General features: G+C 38.7%; 1 protein-coding gene and 1 pseudogene across 6 annotated transcripts in view; one reads left to right on the forward strand and one right to left on the reverse strand.

Moving 5' to 3' along the window:
• The window catches only part of HEATR5A (HEAT repeat containing 5A), a 112,521-nt gene that overhangs the window by 21,895 nt on the left and 67,584 nt on the right, over positions 1–23,042 (forward strand). For 3 of the 6 annotated variants that reach the window (XM_060175219.1, XM_060175222.1, XM_060175220.1), the window contains exons 6-11: positions 902–1,076; positions 5,183–5,343; positions 7,526–7,781; positions 8,770–8,925; positions 18,343–18,593; positions 20,404–20,515. In XM_060175219.1, coding sequence (XP_060031202.1) covers positions 902–1,076; positions 5,183–5,343; positions 7,526–7,781; positions 8,770–8,925; positions 18,343–18,593; positions 20,404–20,515 — 1,111 coding nt within the window. Of the gene's footprint in view, positions 1–901; positions 1,077–5,182; positions 5,344–7,525; positions 7,782–8,769; positions 8,926–18,342; positions 18,594–20,403; positions 20,516–23,042 lie in introns of those variants that run through there. The other 3 variants (XM_060175221.1, XM_060175223.1, XM_060175224.1) reach the window with 2 other exon arrangements.
• On the reverse strand, positions 12,241–12,367 carry LOC132533560 (U4 spliceosomal RNA; annotated as a pseudogene).

The following is a 23,042-nucleotide window of genomic DNA, read 5'->3' on the forward strand; positions in this document are numbered from 1 at the left end:
ACTGTCACACAGTTCAAGTTTCCCGACTCTGTTGTGCTTCCTTCTGATAGTTTACAAACTAAAATTTACATAGTTTGTGCTATTTGAATTTTTTTATCTATTTATTCATTTATTTTTGACCATTTGGGGCCTTTCAGCACTCCCAGGCAACTTTTGTCATTCAGATAGAGATGGAGAGGGGGTAATGGTGCACCTGGTTAAGCATACATCTTACCATGATCAAGGATCCCAGTTCAAGTCCCCAATCCCCACCTGTAGGGAGGAAGCTTCACAAGTGGTGTGGCAGTGCTTCAGGTTTCTCTGTTTCTCCCTTCTCTGTCTTCCCCTTTCACTGCTATAAATGAGACACTGTGTACATGATATGTATTTATTTTATTGAGTTTTTCCCCACAGAAGATTTACTTCTTTCTATTCCCATCCAATAAATAAGAAAATAAAATACTTAAAAAGAAAGAAAGAAATGGGTCCTGCTCCCTGTCTTTGTGGATGCATTGCTGTACCGTGTATAATGTTATGTATATATATTTACTGTGCATGGTAAAATCTAGTCATTTTTGTCCCTGAGATCATTATGTGGATTTCTTGGATTTGTGCATCTTAAATCCTGATAATTTTCTTTTCTTTTTTTTAAAAAATATTTATTTTATTTATTTATTCCCTTTTGTTGCCCTTGTTGTTTTATTGTTGTCGTAGTTGTTGGATAGGACAGAGAGAAATGGAGTGAGGTGGGGAAGACAGAGGGGGAGAGAAAAATAAACACCTGTAGACCTGCTTCACCGCTTGTGAAGCGACTCCCCTGCAGGTGGGGAGCCAGGGCTCCTCATAATTTTCTATAATTTGCAAACATTGAATCGGACAGTTACTCTGTTACTCATTACTTTTTGTTTTTCTAATTGAATAGTGTCTCCTTGAACTTCAGAATGAAGCCATCTTTATGTGGAGTACAGACCTGGACAGTGTGGCCACACTATGTTTTAAGTCCTTTGAGGGCTCTAATTATGATGTGCGGATTTCAGTTTCAAAGCTCTTAGGCATAATATTGGCTAAAGCTCTAATGTCTAAACATCCAGGAGCAGGTAAATTCATATAATTATTTTCAGAGTGTCTTCTGTAATTTTTCACAGTTGATTTAAACAAATTTAGGAAGCATTACTACTTTCCATTATTGGCTATTTAAAAATTTTAGTTTGTAAACATTTTTATAGGTCCCAAGTTTTCATTTTTAAACAAATCAGTAAAAAAAAACTGAGGAAAAAAGAAACAAACTCTTATTTTATTTTATTAAGAAGTTTAATGCTTTACAATGTAATCATTGGCATATGCATACAATTTCATTATGTACTAAGCCACAAAGTTTTCTTCCTGTACTCCCACCCCCTCACTTCCCAGAGTCCTTTGCTTTGGTACAATACACAAGAAGCAAACTCTTAAAAGAAATGTGTTTTATTCAGTCATTGCCTTCATTTACATTTCAACTTTGAAAAAGAATGTATTATTACTCAGTGAGAGATAATGATTTAAATCTTGAGAATTCTTTTGAACATCATATATTCAATTACAGACGTTTGGCATATTCTAGGTTGTTGCTATGGAGCCACAACATAAAGTAGCAGATCTTTTCTAGATCATATGTAACATTATATCTATAATTTTCTGTGTGTTAGTTGATATTCCTGTTAATAAACTGCTAGGCAGTAAGCAACAATAGAATGTTTTTAAAATATTGATGAATAATTGAAAACTTATTTTGTCATTTTGCATATAAAGAGTAAATAATCTCATGCAAATGAAAATGTGATTGTTCAGTAGAAACTTGCTTCTCGTTCACTAGGGAAAGATAGAAACAGGCTGGGGGTATGGATCAACCTGTCAACACCCATGCTAAGCTGAGAAGCAGCTACAGAAGCCAGAACTCCTACCTTCTGCTCCCCATAAACAACCTTGATCCATACTCCCAGTGGTGGGGAGAAGTGATAGGATGACGATAAAGGGACTCTGCACCCCAGCTCCATCAGCACCCGGAGAGAGAGAAGGAAAAGGAGAGGGACATACGGAGGTAGCTTTGATGTCATGAGTGGTTTAGAGGGAAAGAGGACTGAATCAGGAAAAGAAGGGGTAACTATAAATGTGGACAGATAGTTTAGAGAAGATGATCAGCCCATGTGTGCAACTTTAAGGGAACTGTAGTAGATTGCAGTGGGGAGAGTGAAGATTCAGAACTCTGGTGGTGGGAATGGTGTGGATTCAAACCCCTGTCGACATGTAATTCTGTAATTTAAAAATATAAAAAAATAAATAAAATAAAAAGAAGAAACTTGCTTCTCAAATATTTGCAGTCTAAGAGCAATGGCATCACCCTAGACTCTTAGAGGAACCGCAGAAACTCAAGCATTACCCAGTGTACTACATCATTGTTCTCATTAAAAAAAATTTTTTTAGTGATTTAATGATTAACAAGATTGTAAGATAACGGGTACAATTCCATACAGTTCCCACCACCAGAGTTCCATGTCCCATCCTCTACATTGGGAGGTTCCCTATTTTTTATCCCTCTGGGAGTAAATCCTTTATAAGGTGCAGAAGGTGGAAGCTCTGGCTTCTATAACTACTACTCTGCAATGTTCTCATTTTAATAAAATCCCCATGTAATTTGTATGCACACCGAAGTTTGAGAAGAATTGCTCTAGATGTTGTCCATTGTTACATTTAAAAAAAATTATAAATTCATTGAAAGCCCATGCTTTTCAACCACAGATGACAAAAAAACAGGACGTATAGCATATCATTTTTCCCCTAATGCAGGCAAATTCCTCAGATATCTTTGATATTCAAGTCTTTAGTTCCTTTTCTACCATACTTTGCTTTTATTTTTCCTTGAGAGTAATTTTATTGTGGGAAATAATGGTTCACAGTACAAAGTATAGTACAGTTAACACATACCTACCATATTTTTGAAACCCACTTTAATTATAGTTTTCCCCCAGTCACCACCACAATTATTATGTTAAGATCACTAATGAATTTCATGAGTGTCCAATTATTCATCCAGTCAATGAATTATGTAACTGGGAAGTTAACCTATTCTCTTATATATAAAAAATTTGTTTTTGTCAGATCACTGTATTAGACTAATAGTGCAATACAGTTGTTGACACATGGAATTTATCTTTAAAATAAGCAAGTTTGTTGTGGTACATCTGATAGGGTGTATATGTTTCCATGTGTAAGGACCCAGGTTCAAGCCCCTCCATCCCCCCAGCACCCCACCTTCAGAGGCGATACTTCACTATCAGTGGAGCGATGCTACAAGAGTCTCTCCTCCTTTCTGCCTCTCCTTCTCTTTTTCTCTTTGTCTCACTCTAGCAAAATTAAAATGAAAAAAAACTGAATATGAAGGTAGAATCTATTCTTATCACATGGGATATATTACTGAGCAAAACAGATGTAAAACTGACTTTTTGCCATACTCCCAAAGGGATAAAGAATAGGAAAGCTATCAGGGGACGGAATGGGATATGGAGTTCTGGTGATGGGAATTGTGTGGAGATGGACCACTCTTATAATATGGTTCTTGTCAGTGTTTCTTTTTTTTTTTTTTAATTTTTATTTTTTCCCCTTTTGTTTTCTTGGGGTTTTTTTATTGTTGTAGTTATTATTGTTGTTATTGATGTTATCATTGTTGGATAGGACAGAGAGAAATGGAGAGAGGAGGGGAAGACAGAGGGGCAGAGAAAGATAGACACCTGCAGACCTGCTTCACTGCCTGTGAAGCTACTCCCCTGCAGGTGGGGAGCCGGGGGCTTGAACTGGGATTCTGGTGCCGGTCCTTGCACTTCATGTCATGTGTGCTTAACCCTCTGCACTACCGCCTGACTCCCCAGTGTTTACTTTTTATAAATAAAAATCTTAATAAAACTGACTTTTTAGAGCTTATCTTCTGATAATAGTTTCAGTGTGCATTTCTTGGTTCCCTCACTTGACCTTTTAGCAGCATAAAACTCAGTTCATCCTCTATCCATTTGTCATTTTTTAATCTCATGCTCACTGGTTTTCCTCTCCCCTCTCTAGACATTCTTGCTTTGTCTTCTTTGTCGATTCCTTGTGTTCAAGAAGAGGCACAAAGCCTCGTACTACTGCTTTTTTTTTTCTTTTTTTGCTCCTCCAGGGTTATTGCTGGGGCTCAGTGCCTGCACTGTGAATCCGCCGCTCCTGGAGGCCATTTTTCTCCTTTTGTTGCTCTTGTTGTCTATGGTTGTTGTGGTTATTGTTGTTGTTGTTATTGATGTCGTGGTTGTTGGATAGGGCAGAGAGAAATGGAGAGAGGGGGAGAGAAAGATAGACACCTGCAGACCAGCTTCACCACATGTGAAGCAACTCCCCTGCAGGTATCCCTGGGATTCTTATGCCAGTCCTTGTGCTTTGCGCCACATGTGCTTAACCCGCTGTGCTACCGCCCGGCCCCCTGTTCCTACTGCTTTTTGTGTATGCTAGGTCTCTTGATAATTGTACCAATCTGGTAACTTAAATATTAATTATATGTTAGGACTCCTTTGCTTCTATCTTAGCTTCTGTCTTTAATACAGACATCTTTCCTAGACTCCAGATTGTCAGCTATCCCTCTATTCATGCTACATCTCTAACTGGGTATCTATTCAGTGTTTCAGATTACCTTCTCCTAAAGTAAATATTCATCTCCACACCCCACCCCTATACATATATCTGCTATACATGTAGTCTTGCTAGTCTTAAGTTGATGACAACTTCATCCTTCCAGGTATTTAGACTAAAATTGGTGAAATCATCTTTGACTTTCCTCTAATATATTCCAGATATATTGTATATGACAGTCTTAAACAATAGCCAGAACTACAGCAGTGTATTATCTTTGTTCTTATTTTAAAAGACTATAAACCTTTCCGCTTATTTGAGGAAAAACTCAGTATAACATGCTCTGAACATAGCATAGATCTTACATCATTGACATACTTCAGAGTTCTATATGGTTTGGCTTCTGAGTTTTATGTTCCTTTTTTTTTTTTCTGTTTCAATGTGTGTAATGTCCTGTAAATTTCCCACTTTAGAAAATTTTTGTTTTTTTTAATTTTTGTTTCTATCAATATACGCATCAAAATCATTAGCATTTAGTCTGTAAAATCTGAATTACATGTTTTGTTTTTTCTAGCAGCCTCACGTCAATGTATTCGCAGAGTATCTTTGGAGGAAATTCTGGAATTACTAGGAACAGGGTTTCTACGTGGGAGTTCAGGATTTCTTCGAGCCAGTGGAGATATACTCAAAGGAACCAGTTCAGTCAGTAGGGATGTTCGAGTTGGAGTTACTCAGGTTAGAATCACAAATCAGTACTAATGTAGATCTCACTGGCATATTATTATCTTAGTCTTAGTATCTTACTCCAGGCAGAAATGATACTATACAGGGTAATTACTTACACTATTATATTTATAAATAGATATGGTTAAGTCAAAACTAAACTAGAAGAACCTTGTTTACCTTGAAACCAACTAGAGTAATACCCACATTATGTTTTTGTTTCTAATAATGATTTTGTTTCTAATAATGAGTTTTTGTTTATTTCCTTTGTAGTATGAATAGCATTTTATCTTTATTTCTAGGTCCACCACTTTCATGTACTGCATGGTTTAACGTTTTCTATTGTAATTATGTGTGCTAGTACAGTTCACATGTAAGACACTTAAGCGATTAGGTATACACTACTCAGCTTGAGTCCATTTTATATGTTTTTACACCTAAGTAATTATTACAGTACATAATGTACTAAGTAGTTACTTTTTTAAATCCTAAATAAATTTAACAGTTGGGCTAGGGTGTAGCTCACCTGGTAGAGTTACCAGGCTTTTGGCCCTAGGTTTGAACCTTGGAACCACATGGTCTCACTGTGAATGGCACAGAGGAAGTTACGTGGTGCTGTGGTGTTTTTCCTCTCTCTCAAACAAATAATTGTACCCTAGGGGGAAAAAAGTTTAGCCCCTAGAGGACACTCAGTGCTATTTTGCATTTGTGGGGCCATAAATTTTTCCTCCAGGCCTAGAGATTTTTTTTTTTAAGTTAAATCCTAGGGGAAGTTAACATGTTCTAGGACCCAGGTTTGAGCCCCTAGTTCCCACCAGCATGGGGGGAAAGCTTCATGAGTGGTAGAGCAGGGCTACAGGTCTCTCTCTCCCTCCTTTCTCTCTTCCTCCCACCCTTTACTCTCACCCTACTTCTCTCTGTCTCTATCAGAATTAATGAATGAATGGTCACCCAGAGTAGTACAGGCACTGAGCCCAACAATAACCCTGGTGACAATAAACATTAAATAAATAAATACTAAATTCTGGAGGAAAGTATGTTTAGTATATAGTATCATAGAGTGGAGGATAGATAGCATAATGGTTATGCAAACAGACTCATGTCTGAGGCTCCAAAGTCCCATGTTCAAGCCCCCACACCACCATAAACCAGCACTGAACAGTTCTCTGGTAAAAAAAAAAAAAAAAAAAAAAAAATATATATATATATATATATATATATATATATATATATATACACACATAGTATTATAAAGAAATTTGTGTTCTCTTGCTTTCCAAGTGCTATTATGATTCCTATCAAATGTGTGTTTTTAAAAATTTACCTATGTCTTTATTGTTTTACACTGTACATTAGACTTCATGAAGATGTACACTGTCCCAGTATAATTGTAAATTATGTGTTTCTTGGAAAATTATATAAGAAAATCATTAATATTCACACAAAAAGAAAGGTGCTGATTCCTCACTATAAAATTTTAGATTTATGTAAATAAATATCCTTACTGTTAGAGTGTTGGAACATGGGGCCAGGCGGTGGCACACCTGGTTAAGCACACATACTACAGTGTACAAGGACCCAGGTTCAAGACCCTGGTCCCCACCTACAAGGGGAAAACTTCATGAGTGGTGAATCAGGGCTGCAGGTGTCTCTGTGTCTCTCTCTATCCCCCCCCATAACTTTCAATTTCTGTTTCTATCCAATAATAAATAAATAAAATTAATTTTAAAAGAATGTTGGAACATAATTCTGACAATGTGTTTTATGTTTGATTTGGGTATTCTTGTTCACAGTGTTGAAGATTTTAAACCATTCATTCAAACTAGCCACCAGCACATTGTAAATATTAATAAACAAGTCTGAAGCTTGACAGGGAACATAAATTAAATATCAGCTGAAAGTTGTGTACTTCAGTTTTGTTTTAACAAGCAAAAAATTGTAGTTTGTATAGCAAAAGTAGATATAGTGGTCAGAGAGACAGCTCAGTGGTAGAGTTCAGGAAATGCATGCTAGAGATTCCAGGTTTAATCACTAGTAGCCAGAGATGAGTGGTTTTCTGGTAAAGGAAAACAAAATTGTTACACATACAGAAAGTGCAAAAAGATATGAATAAATTATGCCTATTTTGTAGAAAGAAAATTTTAATGCAGAATTGGAATTCTTTCACTTTAAAGATAAAACTTTTCTTTTTTAGGCTTATGTGGTATTTGTTTCAACACTAGGAGGAGCATGGCTTGAGAAGAATTTTGCTGCCTTTCTTTCTCATATCCTGAGTCTTATGTCACAATCACATCCTAAAACCACCCAAACTCAGATAGATGCTGTTTGTGGTCGACGATGTGTCTCATTTATCCTTCGGGCTATTATTGGAGGCCTTCTTGGAGAAAAAGCTCAGATTGCTGCTGCAAAGGATATTTGCCAAACTATCTGGAAATTAAAGAAAGTTGTGGGTATGCATCTGTTGAGACAATCTGCTTTAAGAGTGCTGAAGTAATTATCTCTTGGTAAAAAATAGACTTATATTACATTATACTAGGGTTATCGCTGGGACTCTGCCTGCACAAGGAATCCACTGCTCCTGTGCCATATTTTCTATAGGATAGAGAGAAATTGAGAGGGGGAGGGAAGGGATAGATAGAGAGGGAAAGAGAAAGACACCTGCAGACCAGCTTCAATTCTTGTGAAGTGATCCACCTGCAGGTGGGGAACCAGGGGCTTGAACCAGGATCCTTGTGCTAGTCCTTGTGCTTTGTACTATGTGCACTTAACCCAGTGCACCACCACCCAGCCCCCATTTTAGTTCTCCATGAGTTCTTTCCAGTGCTACTTACTAAAAAGAGGAATTAGGGATCTGTGATTAGGTAACTCAAAATTAAATGAATTATACTCATTCAGTTCTTTATTGATCGAACCCGCCCCCTTTAGTATTTTAACTACTTCCTTAAAAGCTTCAGAAGTGTACATACTAATTTTGCCTTTATACTTTTTTGCTGTAAATACTTACGTCCTGTATTATAATACAGTGATTCAGGGGGCTGGGTGGTAGCATGGCGGGTTAAGTGTACATGGTGCAAAGTGCAAGGGCCAGAGTAAAGATCTGGGTTTAAGCCCCTGGCTCCCCACCTGCAGGCGGTTGCTTTGCAATCTTTCCCTCCTCTCTGTCTTCCCCTCGTCTCCTGAGTTCTCTCTATCCTATCCAACAACAGCAACAGTTATGACAACAATAACAACTACAACAAGGGTAACAAAAAAGAGGGGGAAAAAAAAGCCTCCAGAAGAAGTGGATTCATGGTGTAGGCACCAGGCCCCAGCAATAACCGTGAAGGCAAAAAAAAAAAAAAAAAAAAAGCGTTGAATTTTACAAATAAAAAAATTACAGATTAGAAACTACGTATATAGATGACAATGATTCACAGGTAATTCTTACATTTCTTTCAGATGTTGCCATAGGTGATAGCAATTTGGAAACCCGGGCTGCCTCTGCAGATGTAGCAGCCAGCCAGCACATGCTGGTGTGTGCTTTACAAGAACTTGGAAATCTCATACACAGTCTTGGCACCACAGCTGCACCATTACTACAGGATACAAGTGCAGGTAGCTGCTGTCTGTGACTTGTTTATTTGTCTTAAGTAGAGACAAAATGAAAGGAAAGGGGAAGATAGAGAAGGTGAGAGAAAGTGAAACACCTGCAGTACTGCTTCACCACTCAAGGCTTTCTACCCTGCATTTGGAGACCAGGAGCTTTAACCTCTGTTCACATAGAAATGTGTGCTAAGCCCCCATAATGACCCTGGGTCCATACTCCCAGAGGGTTAAAGAATAGGAAAGCTATCAGGAAGGGATGGGATATAGAGTTCTGGTGGTGGGAATTATGTAGAGTTATACCCCTCTTATCCTATGTTTTTTTGTCAGTGTTTCCTTTTTATAAATAAAAATTTAAAAAACAAACAAAAGAAATTGTGTTAAGGTGATCGGGTAGTAGCGCAGTGGGTTAAGCGCACGTGGCGCAAAGGGCAAGGACCAGCATAAGGACTCTGGTTGGAACCCCTGGCTCCCCACCTGCAGAGGAGTTGCTTTACAAGCGGTGAAGCAGATCTACAGGTGTCTATCCTTCTCTCTCCCTCTCTGTCTTCCCCTCCTCCCTCGATTTCTTTCTGTCCTATCCAACAACAACATCAGTGGCAACAATAACAATAATAACAAGGGCAACAACAACAAAAAAATGGCCTCCAGGAGCAGTGGATTCGTAGTGCAGGCACCAAGCCCCAGCAAATAACCCTGGAGGCAAAAAAAAAAAAAAAGTGCGCTAAACCTGGTCAACACTATTTGCCCATATGTACCTCATTTTTAATTTGTTAGACTTTTTTTTCCGAATAAAGGAAATGCTAGCAGAAAAAATAATAATAAAAGAAATGTCACCTAGAATGTTTATTACAGATTAGAGATGTTTTGTGAATTATACATCATCAAAAAATACTTAAAATACATGTATATACATATACTTGAAGGGTTTTTTGTTTCTTTTTCTGTAATTACAGGTTGTTTTCTAAATCTTCCTATATATTTCCCACCCTCTTTCTGGAGATATTTAATATAACAGTGGAAAGCAGACATTAACCCTAGTTTATAGCTCTCATCTGTACTTTGTCAGTGCTACAATTAATTCACTTCCTCAAAGTTTTTTTAAAAATGTTTATTTCCTTTTGTTGCCCTTGTTTTATTGTTGTAGTTATTGTTGTTATTGATGTCATCGTTATTGGATAGAACAGAGAGAAATGGAGAGAGGAGGGGAAGACAGAGGTGGGAGAGAAATATAGACACATGCAGACTTGCTTCACCACTTGTGAAGCGACTTCCCTGCAGGTGGGGAGCTGGGGGCTCAAACTGGGATCCTTACGCCGGTCCTTGCACTTTGCGCCACTTGCGCTTAACCCACTACACTACCACCCAATTCCCTCAAAGTTTCTTTTCTAGCAATCTGCTTTCTTTCACTTTGAAAAGTATTCACATATCATAAAGCTCACCCTTTTACATTTAAATTATAATCCAGAAAGTTTGGTGTATACATAGAGTTGGATAATCAACACAATTCTCTACTTTCAGAATGTTTCCTCACCCCAAGAAAAAATCCTGTACCCATTAGCAGCAGTCACTTCCACTTCCCCTTTCTTCAGTATAAGTTCTCCTGATAACTGCTTATCTGCCTTGTATGTATTTGCCTTTTCTAGACATTTCCTACTAAGTGGAAAAATGGAATCATGGACTATATTACTTGTTTTATCATCTCAGATTTTATTTATATATATATATATCAGAAAAAGAGACACTGCAGCACTGAAGCTTCTTTGTGTGCAACCCAAGTCTGGGCCACCACCCAGCACCTATGATAACATTTTCTTGCCGATAGAAACTGTATTTAAGGGGCCAGGTGTCACACCTAATGTTATAGTGCTCAAGGACCCAGGTTTGAGCCCCTGGTCCCCACCTGTTGGGGGAAAGCTTTGCAAGTGGTGAAGCAGTGCTGCAAGTGTCTTTCTGTCTCTTTCCATACTACCCAGTTCACTTTCAATTTCTGGCTGTCTCTATCCAATAAATAAATAAAGATAATAAAAAATAAAAATAAAAAAGACATTTTACTATATGATGCTTTACTTGGAAGCTGTTTATCCTAGAACATAAGTCAGTGTGAACTGTTAAAATTGTTTTTAAAAACTATTTATTGGGGGGTGGTAGCACAGCTGGTTAAGCGCATATGAGGCAAAGCACAAGGACCAGCCTAAGGATCTTGGTTTGAGCCCCCCCCAGATCCCCAACTGCAGGGGGGTTGCTTCACAGGCCGTGATGCAAGTCTGCAGGTGTCTATTTTTCTCTCCAACTCTGTCTTCCACTGTCTCTATTTCTCTGCATCCTATCCAACACAGCAGCAATGGCAACAATAACGTTAACAACAACAAGGTAACAACAAGGGTAACAAAATGTGGAAAATGGCCTCCAGGATCAGTGGATTCATAGTGCAGGCACTGAGCCCCAGCAATAACCCTGGCAGCAAGAAAAAAAAAATTAGTTATTTTGATAGAGGCAGAAAAATTGAGAAGAAAGGGGACAGGGAGAAGCTTTCCCCCTATTGGTGTGGTCCAGAGGCTTAAATTTTGATCCCTGCACATGGTAAAAATGTACACCACTATCTACCCCTAAAATTTTTCATGGTTTATTATGAACTACAGCAAATGCAGATTTTTCTTTTTAAAAATTATTTTATATGGGGTTGTATCCTACAGTACTGTTGTTAACACATAGATACACCTCTCTGTGGAATTGAGATAATGTGAAACATTCTCTCCCCCAAATTAGGTCTTTTCCCATTGGCATGCACCAGGACCCTTTTCCCTCCTTCCCTAGAGACCTTTGCTTTGGTGCAATATACCACACCCAGACCAAGATTCACTTTGTGTTTTCCCTTTCTTAAACATTTTTTAATATTTACTTATTTTCCCTTTTGCTGCCCTTTTTTTTTTAATTGTTGTAATTACTGTTGATGATGTTGTCATTGTTAGATAGGACAGAGAGAAATGGAGAGAGGAGGGGAAGACAGAGAGCAGGAGAGAAAGATAGACACCTGCAGACCTGCTTCACCACTTGCAAAGCAACTTCACTACAGGTGGGGAGCCGGGGGCTCGAACCAAGATCCTCATGCCCATCTTTGTGCTTCACGTCATGTGCTCTTAACCCACTACACTACCTCCCGACTCCAAGGATTTTTCCTTAATGGTAGTGGCACTCTGTGGTCTTCATTGGTTGTCATTCACTGTGCTCCTAGTGAAGACTTCATCTTGTTTAATGTTTTATTTTAAATAAGAGCAATATAATAGCAGTCTGGGAAGAAGTGGCACAGTGGCTGGAGCACTATAATTATAAGTGTGAGGTCCAAATTCAATCCCTGGTATCATTTGTGTCAGAGTGATAAGTTTTTTTCATTTAGCATTAATCGCGCCTCGGATAAACCTCATTGACTACGATACTGCCACTGAGCAAAGCTTGTGTAAGAGTGATAATGTGGTGTTCTTTTTCTTTCATTTCTCTCTTTTTCATTAATAAATAAATAAACCTTTTAAAAAAGTATATTGTACATCAGAGATATATTAATTAGGTAGATAAATGTGTGTCAAAACAAAAATCTTTTTAAGGAAGATTAATTATGCCTGGAATGATACTTTTCTCAAGGTGTTTTCATTATTTATTAATAATTTCTATTTTTTTTATTTATAAAAAGGAAACACTAACAAAACTATAGGATAAAAGGGGTACAACTCCATACAGTTTCCACCACCAGAACTCCGTATCCATTCCCCTCTCCTGATAGCTTCCCTATTCTTTAACCCTATGGGAGTATGAACCCAAGGTCATTGCAAGATGCAGAAGGTAGAAGGTCTGGCTTCTATAATTGCTTCCCCACTAAACATGGGTGTTGACAGGTCGATCCATACTCCCAGCCTGCCTCTCTCTTTCCCTAATGGGGGCTCTGGAATTAGGGCTCCAGGACACATTGCACATTGGTAGGATTGTCTGTCCAGGAAAGTCTGGCTGGCATCATAGTAGCATTTAGAACCTGGTGGCTGAAAAAAGAGTTAACATATAAAGCCAAACAAATTGTTGACTAATCATGAATCTAATAGCTGGAAAAGTTCATATGAAGAGTTGGGGGGGGGGTCTTCGTTTTGTAGATAGTTAGTAGGCCAGTTTTAGTTATATTCCAAAGGGCCCGTGACTATACTAGTTCCACCCCCCAAGCCTGAAACCTGATATGTAGGTGGATCCAAGTTATTATCTGGGAGATGGTATCATGGCTGGAAAAAAAGTAGACACTATTTCGTTATGAACTTTATACTGACTCACTGCAGACTATTGTGTACTTTTGCTTTCAGGTATAGATTTTGCCCTAATTTATGGATACATGTGAACATATGCCCTATCTCATGGAACCTGGTCTGTATCTAGGTTTTGAGACTTTGTTAGGAAGTAGACCACCCAAAATGGAATTAGAGAATCCAATGAAAGGAAAGGTCTCACCTGAGTAATGAGGCTGAAGGGTTGACATTCCACACCTGATGTCTCTGGACACAGTTAGAAGTGAAGCATGTTAAGGTGGTTGATTAGGTGCCTTGATTAGGTTGGGATCAGCAGGTAAAATGTCATTTGGTATGAATTGAGAGAAGCATGCAGGGAAGTGAGCCCCACCCCAGAGGTTCCAGGACTGGGGGAAATATAGGCTCTGTAGAGGAAGTGGGAGGTTCCTGCTGTCTTAAGGTTTAAGAAGACAATAGATAGTTATTGCAATAAACAAATTATTTGGCAATTGGGTTAACTTTGAAAAATCCCTTTGTTTGGATTTGCTGTATCATACACACCACCACCATAATTTATGTCCTTTGACATTATTTGTATATAGCTGTGCCACCAGTTGCTTCTGTTTTCCCTGGTCTAAGCTTTTATTTTATTTATTTAATATTTATTTATTTCCCCCCTTTTTTGTTGCCCTTGTTGTTTTTGGTCTAAGCTTTTAAGAGAGTCAACATATCAAAGACTCTGCCTATGGTCTGTGCATTAAAAAGTTTGAGACATTCAATCAAATTTCCCCCTCATATTAATTAAATAGTGATTTATATGACTACAAATTAATAGGAGTGTACATAAACACCATTCCCATCACCAACAGACTGTTCCATCTATCCCCTTCCCAACCTCCACCCCGCAGTGAAACCAAACATCCACCCTCGCCATCAACCCAGAGATTTTTACTTTGGTGCCCTACTCCAAATTCAGTCAAATCCTGCTTTGAGTTTCCCTTTCTGTTCTTTCTCAACTTCTGTTTATGAGTGGGATCATCCCATACTTATCTTTATCTTTCTGACTTGGCTCATTTAACATAATACCTTCTAGCTCCATCCAAAATGGGTCAGAGAAGGGGGTTCATTGTTATTAATAGCTGCATAGTATTCCATTGTGTATATATACCACAGCTTTGTCAGCCATTCATCTGTTGGGTACCTGGGTTGCTTCCAGGTTTTAGCTATTACAAATTGTGCTGCTATGAGCATAGGTGTACACATATCTTTTTGGTTTGCTGTTATGGAATCCTTGCGGTATATCCCTAGGAGAGGAATTACTGGGTCATATGGAAGGTCCATGTCTAGCCTTATGAGAGTTCTCCAGACTGCTCTCCACAGAGATTGGACTAATTTACATTCCCACCAGCAGTGCAGAAGGGTTCCTTTGTCCCCACAGCCTCTCTGGCTTATGGTGGTGTGAGGGATTGAATCTGGGACTTCGAAGCCTCAGGCATGACTGTTTGCAGAGCCATTATGCTATCTACCCCGCCCTAATTTCTACTTTCTAATATAAAATTTATAATGACCCATCACCACCAGTAGTCAGAGCTAAGCAGTGCTCGGGTCAGAAAAATATCAAAATTACTTCAGATAAAGCATAAACTTATTTTACGAAATGAAAACTTACATATTTTATGTTGGTAGTTCTTGTATACTGAAATTATTATAATTATGTATCAGATTTTAAAGTAATTCCCTTTTCAAATTTTGTAATTCCCAGTTTTTAACACTAAAGTATTGCTTTTTAAAAATTTTCCTTATCTCACAGAAACTGGTGTATATCTAGGTTTTGGGACTTTGTTAGAAAGTGAACCACCTGAGATGGAATTAGAGTATACTATGAAAGGAAAGGTCTCACCCGAGTAATGAAGTTGAAGGGTTGTCATTCCACACATGAAGTCTCTGGACACAGTCTGAAGTGAAGCATGTTGAGGTGGCAATCATTGTGTTGGTTAGGTTGTGATCGGCAGATGCAATATTATTTGATATGGATTGGGAGAGGCATACGGGAAAGTGGGCCCTATCCAAGGGTTCCAGGACGGGGGGACGTAGAGGATTTATAGTGGAGATGTGAGGTTCCTGCTGTCTTAGGGTTCAAAAAGACAATCGATAGTTAATGTTATCATCACATTATTTGGTAATTGGGTTAACTTTGAAAAGTCCTTTTGTTAGGGTTTCCTGTACAGTACCCAGTATCTTGTAGCTGTGCTATTAGTTGCTTCTGATCTGCTTGGTCTAGGCTTTTGAGAGAGTCTGCATATCAATTATACAGCCTATATATTGAAAAGATTCAGTTTGTGTTTTGAAAAACTTCGAGACATAGAATTAATTTTCCCCCTCTCGTACTAATTAATAGTGATTTATATGACTACATTTTACTAAGAGTGTACATAAACACCATTCCCACCACCAAAAGACTGTGACCCATCCCTTCCACCCACTCCCACCCCCCAGTGTCCCAGGAAGCTGCATGTCTACCCCTCACTACAGGGTTTTTACTTTGGTGCCCTACTTACAATTTGTTCAGGTCCTGCTTTTAGTTTCCCTTTCAGATCTTCTTACTCAACACAGTTTCTGTGAGAGAGAGCATATGTTCACACGTATCCGTAAACTACTGCAAAATATATACCTGAAAGCAGAAGTACACTAGAGTTTGCAGTGAGTACCCCCCTAACACTTCCTCTCCACTATTCCAAGCTTTGGGTCCATGATTGCTCAACAATTTGTTTGGCTTCGTATGTTAACTCTCTTTCAGTCACCATGTTCCAGATGTCATCAGGATGCCGGCCAGGCTTCCCTAGACTGAAGACCCCACCAATGTGTCCTGGAGCTCCGCTTCCCCAGAGACACACCCTATTAGGGAAAGAGAGGCTGACTGGGAGTATGGATCGACTAGTCAACGCCCATGTTCAGTGGGGAAGCAATTACAGAAGCCAGACCTTCTACCTTCTGCAACCCACAATGACCCTGGGTCCATGCTCCCAGAGGGATACAGAATGGGAAAGCTATCAGGAGAGGGGGTGGGAAATGGAGATTGGGTGGTGGGAATTGTGTGGCATTGTAACCCTCCTACCCTATGGTTTTGTTAATTAACCCTTTCTTAAATAAAAAATAAAATAAATCTATGGGCAGATAAAAAAAATTTTTTTTTCCTTATCAAAGTAAGGACTACAAAAGCTGAATAAGGGAAAGAGACTGGCATACTTTAATTATGACTCTTTAGTCACTATCAGGCCACCCCGGATCAGCTAGGGCCCTAGTTGGGGAGTCCTGAGATTCCCAAACAGACATGATGGCCTAGAGCTCGAATAAATCCCTATCCCCATTGTTACTGGTCATCTCTATCAGAAACAACACAATAGACACCTTTGTGGGCCCATAGGACCTTGCCCTCAGCATGGATCAACAATGGTAGAGAATGTTCCATCCTCTGAAGGGAGTCTAGACAACATACTCTATGCTACACCTGAGGAAGATGGGTCCTGAAATTGGGGCAGCTTGAAACATTCCTACTCATGACCACAGAATGTGAGCTCAGAGCTATAGGGATGCAGAGGTAACATAGGCTCCTAAGCTGAGTATGGGCCCCAGGTCACATCAAATCAATGGGATTTACAGTCAAGAATGCCGGCCAGGCTTCCCTAGACTGAAGACCCCACCAATGTGGGGTCTTATACACCTTTCCTATTTTTGGGAGCTACTCTTCCCTAATCCAGATTTCTGGTCTTTTTCCAGCCGTGACCCCAGATAATAACTTGAATCCACCTTCATATCGTATGTCAGGCTCAGAAAAAAAGAAAAAAAAAAGCTAATATGGTCATGGGCCCTTTGGAATATAACTAAACTGGCCTACTAACTATCTACAAAACAGAGACCCCCCAACTCTTCATATGATGGAATACAGAGTTCTGGTGGTGGGAATTGTGTGGAGTTGTACCCTTCTTATCCCATGGTTTTTGTCAATGTTTCCTTTTTATTTTATTTTATTTATTTTTTCCCTTTTGTTGCCCTTGTTGTTTTTTATTGTTGTAGTTATTATTGTTGTTGTTGTTGGATAGGACAGAGAGAAACGGAGAGAGGGAGGGGAAGACAGAGAGGAGGAGAGAAAGATAGACACCTGCAGACCTGCTTCACCGCCTGTGAAGCGACTCCCCTGCAGGTGGGGAGCCGGGGTTCGAACCGGGATCCTTATGCTGGTCTTTGTGCTTTGCGCTACCTGCGCTTAGCCCGCTGTACTACAGCCCGACTCCCGTCAATGTTTCCTTTTTATAAATGAAAATGAAAAAGAAATTTTTATTAGTATGGGGGTAGAGAGAGAGTGCCAGGGCATCACTTTAGCACAAATGATGTCTAGGATTGAACTCAGGATTCATGCTTGAGTTCACTGTGCTACTTCCTAGGCCATTGCATCACTTTTTCAATTTGAATTTGACTTTTAATAACTTTTCATGTGCATACTGTTTTCTCTTTTTCTTTTTTAAAATTTATTTATTTTGTTTTGGTTTTATTATTTATTTTCCCTTTTGTTGCCCTTGTTGTCTTTTTATTGTTGTTGTAGTTATTGTTGTTGTTATTGATGTTGTTGTTAGATAGGACAAAGAGAAATGGAGAGAGGAGGGGAAGACAGAGGGGGAGAGAAAGACACCTGCAGACCTGCTTCACCACCTGTGAAGCGACTCCCCTGCAGGTGGGGAGCCGGGGGCTTTAACCAGTGTCTTTAGCCAGTCCTTGAGCTCTGCGCCACCTGCACTTAACCCGCTGCGCTACCGCCCAACCCCCTCTTTTTTTTTGATGGTTCCTGAGTGTACACAAATAATTTCACTGCTCCTAAACCAACTTTTTCATTCATGTGGTGAGTCAGAAACGGACAGGCGGTTGGAAGGAGGGAGGGAGGGAGAGAGGGAGGGAGGGAGGCAGGGAGGGAGGGAGGGAGGGACACCAAGCATTGGTGCATTGCTTCAGTGCTATGGTACTCTTACATGCTCAAATGTGGTCCATGCTTATGGCAAGGCTCATACCATATCTAACTGGTAAACTCTCTCTTCAGCCCAATATTTAATCTTTTGACAATCTCATGTCTCAGTTTTATTTGTGAAATTGACTTATTTTTTTTCTGTCCCTCCAGGTGCTCTTGACAGTGTCATGTCCGTTATTCTTCATCCTAACATTTCTGTTCGTCTAGCAGCAGCCTGGTGTTTACGTTGCATTGCAATAGCCTTGCCTTCATACCTAACACTTCTCTTGGACCGTTGCCTTGAACGACTTATTGTACATAAATCTTCACCAGAAGCCGTGAGTGGCTTTAGTTTTGCTGTGGCAGCTTTGTTGGGAGCTGTAAAGCACTGTCCTTTAGGAATTCCTCATGGAAAGGGCAAGGTAATAATTTTGTTTTCAATGTATAAAACTCACATTTCAAATTCTTTCTAAAAATATCATTGTCTTATGTATTGCCCAAAGCCAAGCAAGACAGATATCTAGTCCCCACTTAAGAGTGATTTCTGTGTTTATTGTTAGAAGTATTTCTTTCGGGGGTCGGGCAGTGGCGCAGTGGGTTTAAGCTCATGTGGCGCAAAGCGCAGGGACCAGCGTGGGGATCCCGGTTCGGGCCCCGGCTCCCCACCTGCAGGGGAGCCACTTCACAGGTAGTGGAGCAGGTCTGCAGGTGTCTATCTTTCTCTCCCCCTTTCTGTCTTCCCCTCCTCTCTCCATTTCTCTCTGCCATATCCAACAATGAACAACATCAACAATGGCAATAATAATAACCACAACAAGGCTACAACAACAAGGGCAACAAAAGGGGGAAAAAATGGCCTCCAGGAGTGGTAGATTCATGGTGCCGGCACCGAGCCCAGCAATAACCCTGGAGGAAAAAAAAAAATTTTTTTAAAGAAGTCTTTCTTTCTTTCTTTCTTTCTCTCTCTCTCTCTCTCTCTCTTTCTTTCTTTCTTTTTTTTATAATTTATTAATGAGAAAGATGAGAGAGAGAGAGAGAGAGAGAGAGAGAACGAGACATCACTCTGGTACACATGCTACCAGGGATTGAATTCAGGACCTCATGGTTGAGAGTCTAGTGCTTAACCACTGTGTCACCTCCCGGACCATGTTAGAAGTATTTCTAGTTAGTAACAATGTATTCTGGAAGGCTTTTTTTTGCACAATATTTAGCTCAGCTATGGAAGTACATTTAATACTGCATTGTAAAAAGCAAACTACAAAGGAATTTTTAGACTTTAATAATTTTATAATTAGTAGTATTTTTTTGAAATTAGTTTACACGTGTAAATTATATATATATATGTATATACATATATATTTTTTTGCCTCCAGGGTTATTGCTGGGGCTCAGTGCCTGCACCATGAATCCACTGCTCCTGGAGGCTATTTTTTTTCCCCTTGTTGTTTTATCATTGTTGTGGTTATTATTATCATTGTCATTGTTGTCATTGTTTTTGGATAGAACAGAGAGAAATTAAGAGAGGAGGGGAAGACAGAGGGGAAGAGAAAGATAGACACCTGCAGACCTGCTTCTCCACTTGTAAAATGACCCCCTTGCAGGTGGGGAGCCCAGGAGCTTGAACCAGGATCCTCACGCTGGTCCTTGCATCATGAAATTGTACACATCTGTCAGTGACTGAACTGTAAAGCATTACCCCCCAATAAAAAGATTTTAAAAAATTAAACACATAGGGATTTGGGTGGTAGTGCAGCGGCTTAAGCACACATGGTGCAAAGCTCAAGGACCCTCATAACGATCCCGGTTCGAGCTCCTAGCTTCCCTCCTGCACGGGCGTTGCTTCACAAGTGTCTGCAGGTATCTATCTTTTTCTCCCCTCTCTGTATTCCCCTCTTCTCTCCATTTCTCTCTGTCCTATCCAACAACGACGACATCAGTAACAACAATAATAACTACAACAAGGGCACCAAAAGGGAATAAATAAATAAATATTTAAAAAATCTTTTAAAAAATTAAACACATAATATTGTCACATGTATTTTAAAGAATTATAGGATTGTTGTGTACAATCTAACATACAAGTATTTAATATTAAAAACTCATTTTTATAGTTTTGTTTATGACATGGTATAATAGTAATTAACATTTCAAGAGATTTTTTTAGTTGCTGTCATTTATTCAGTAAACTAAAAGCCAGCATGCTTTTTTTCTACCTTATTTTTCTATACATAGATTATTATGACTTTAGCAGAGGATTTGTTGTGTTCTGCTGCTCAAAACAGTCATCTTTCTGTTCAACGCACACAAGCTGGATGGTTGTTGATTGCTGCTCTGATGACATTAGGTAACAGTCTTGTGGAAGGTTTATGTAACTGAAACTTTTATGATTTCTGAATGTAAGATATTGTAGATTTTAATTTAATTTTTTAAAATATATTTTATTTTAATTTATTCCTTTTTGTTGCCCTTGTTGTTTTATTGATGTTATTGATGTCGTTGTTGTTGGATAGGACAGAGAGAAATGGAGAGAGGAGGGGAAGACAGACGGGAGAGAAAGATAAGAAACCTGCAGACTTGCTTCACCGTTTGTAAAGCAACTCCCCTGCAGGTGGGGAGCCGGGGGCTCGAACTGGGATCCTTATGCCCGTCCTTGCGCTTTGCGCCACCTGCGCTTAACCCATCGCGCTACCGCCCAACTACCTTTAATTTAATTTTTAATGTGTCATAGAGTTTAAATATCCACACAAAGATTTTTCTTCTAGTAGGCTGGGAAATCTTATACATACTCCATTTATTGCTCAAAACATTTTCAGAGACTCTTGTTTATTTTAAATTCTCCTCGTGGCCAGGGATATAATTCAGCTGGTAGATAGTCTGGGGACCAAATCTGGCCTGCAAGCTAAGTTTTTTTTTTTTTTTTTTTTTACATTTTGATCATTACTGTTTTAAAGGAGTATTTTGTAGTAGATGAGAGTTTTTCATAAAGATTTTTTTCAAGCACAACTTCACTCCCTTCTTTACATATTGTCTGTGGGTTTTGTGCATTACCAACATAAAACAGAATGGAATAACTGAAAACAGAATAATGACTAAATGGTTTTCAAAGCCAGAAATGGTTAATATCTAGCACTGTGTAGAAAGTGGTTCTTGGTCCCTAATGTTCTTTGACATAACTCATCATTTTGCAATCTGATGAGTATAATGTAGTTAAATTACTTATTTTGACTATGTCTTTCATTCCTTCCTATTTTGATACTATTGGTAAATAAATGAGAAAAAAATGATACATACATTATTAATGAGCAGATACTTTCTAAGGAAGTTAATTTCATTGTATGAAGAATCCAAAAAAGTCTTTTTCCTCTAAAAATTGTTTAGACAGTTCCATTTTATTCCACATTCATAATCAGCATGCCAAAAAACAATTGACTGTGGATATCTTTTTTTTTTTTTTGGTGTTACAGGAATATTAGGTACACTGTGGATATCTTTTCATTTTTCTGTTAAGCTCAATTCTTCATATGTGAAACAGGCAGGTTTTGAATGATAATTGCATAATGTCAAACATCAATGTCATGAGCCAAGAACTATTCTATATATAAATTCATATATACCCCATAAATTAATGAGGTGAATACTGTAATTGTCTTCATTATAAATGAAACTTAAGACACAAAAAGGTTAAATATCTTACTTAAATTTATATAGCTACTATGGGGGTGGAGCCAGGATGTTAATGTAGCCAGTCTCTTCCCAGAGTCCCTTGCAGTGCTATGCTAGGCTGCCATAGGACCAAGAAAAAAATCATAGACCATGATAAGAATTAAGGAGTACTCAACAGAAGATTTTTTTTTTCCTCTGTAGCTGGGTCTTGCTTATGCATAATTTTACCAAGCTAGCTGCCTTTTCATTCAGAGAAAGGGCCAGTGAAATAGTTAACTTGGATAGTGTACTGCCTTGTCATGTGTGTGAGCTAGGTTTGAGCCCAGTCCTTACCACATTGAAGGAAACTTCAGTCCTGTGGTCTCTTTCTCTGTTTCTCACCCCCCTCCTCCCATTCCCCTATCCCCTCACCCTCACCTTCTATCTCTTATCTGAAAAAAATAAAGACACACACAGAGAAATAAAGACTACGCAGCCCAGGCTGGGGTCAAATCCAAACTGTGTGAGTGGCAAAGTGAATTTTCCTGCTAGCCCAACTGCAGAATTTTTTTTTTCCAACCGCAGAATTTTAAAGACAAATATTTGAGGGATAAAATTGAAAGTTGTGCTTTTTATACTTTTGTCTTTTTTTAATTAAAAATGCCATCAAATAGAGTGCCTTTAATCATTGGCTTTGCGTATTCTTGATTCTTTGACTCATACATGTTGTTGCTCTGAAATCTTATAAAAAAATCCTTTCAGGTATATATCACTTTTGACTTTTGTTGCAGATCTAGTTGCTAGCAAAAGTTACATTATTCTTACTGTACAATGTTGTTACCAAATCAAAAGGACCAGGCATTTATTTGGTACATTACAGTTTTTCATGATAATGCACTTCAAAGTGCACTGTACTAATTGAATCTGACTGACCCTTGGAGACAAGCAGTGAGGTAGCAATAGTTTTATTTTATAGCTAAGTGAAAGATTTTCAGCAGTAGTGGAAGAGCTGATACTGGAGCTAACGTTATTATTCATACCTTGATTTAGTCTTGTACTTTAGTGCCTTGACTTAGTAATACATGTAATACTACATTTGTTGAAATTATAAGGTATGGAAAGGGACAGAGTATTGAATTAATGAATAAACTATTTATTTTAAAAGGGAAGGGCCTTACTAAAGTTTTAAAGAGTAAATGCTTGGAGCTCTTTTACAAGTTACAAATTAA

The sequence above is a fragment of the Erinaceus europaeus genome, chromosome 16 (assembly GCF_950295315.1).
Source record: "Erinaceus europaeus chromosome 16, mEriEur2.1, whole genome shotgun sequence".
NCBI classification, from domain to species: Eukaryota; Metazoa; Chordata; class Mammalia; order Eulipotyphla; family Erinaceidae; genus Erinaceus; species Erinaceus europaeus.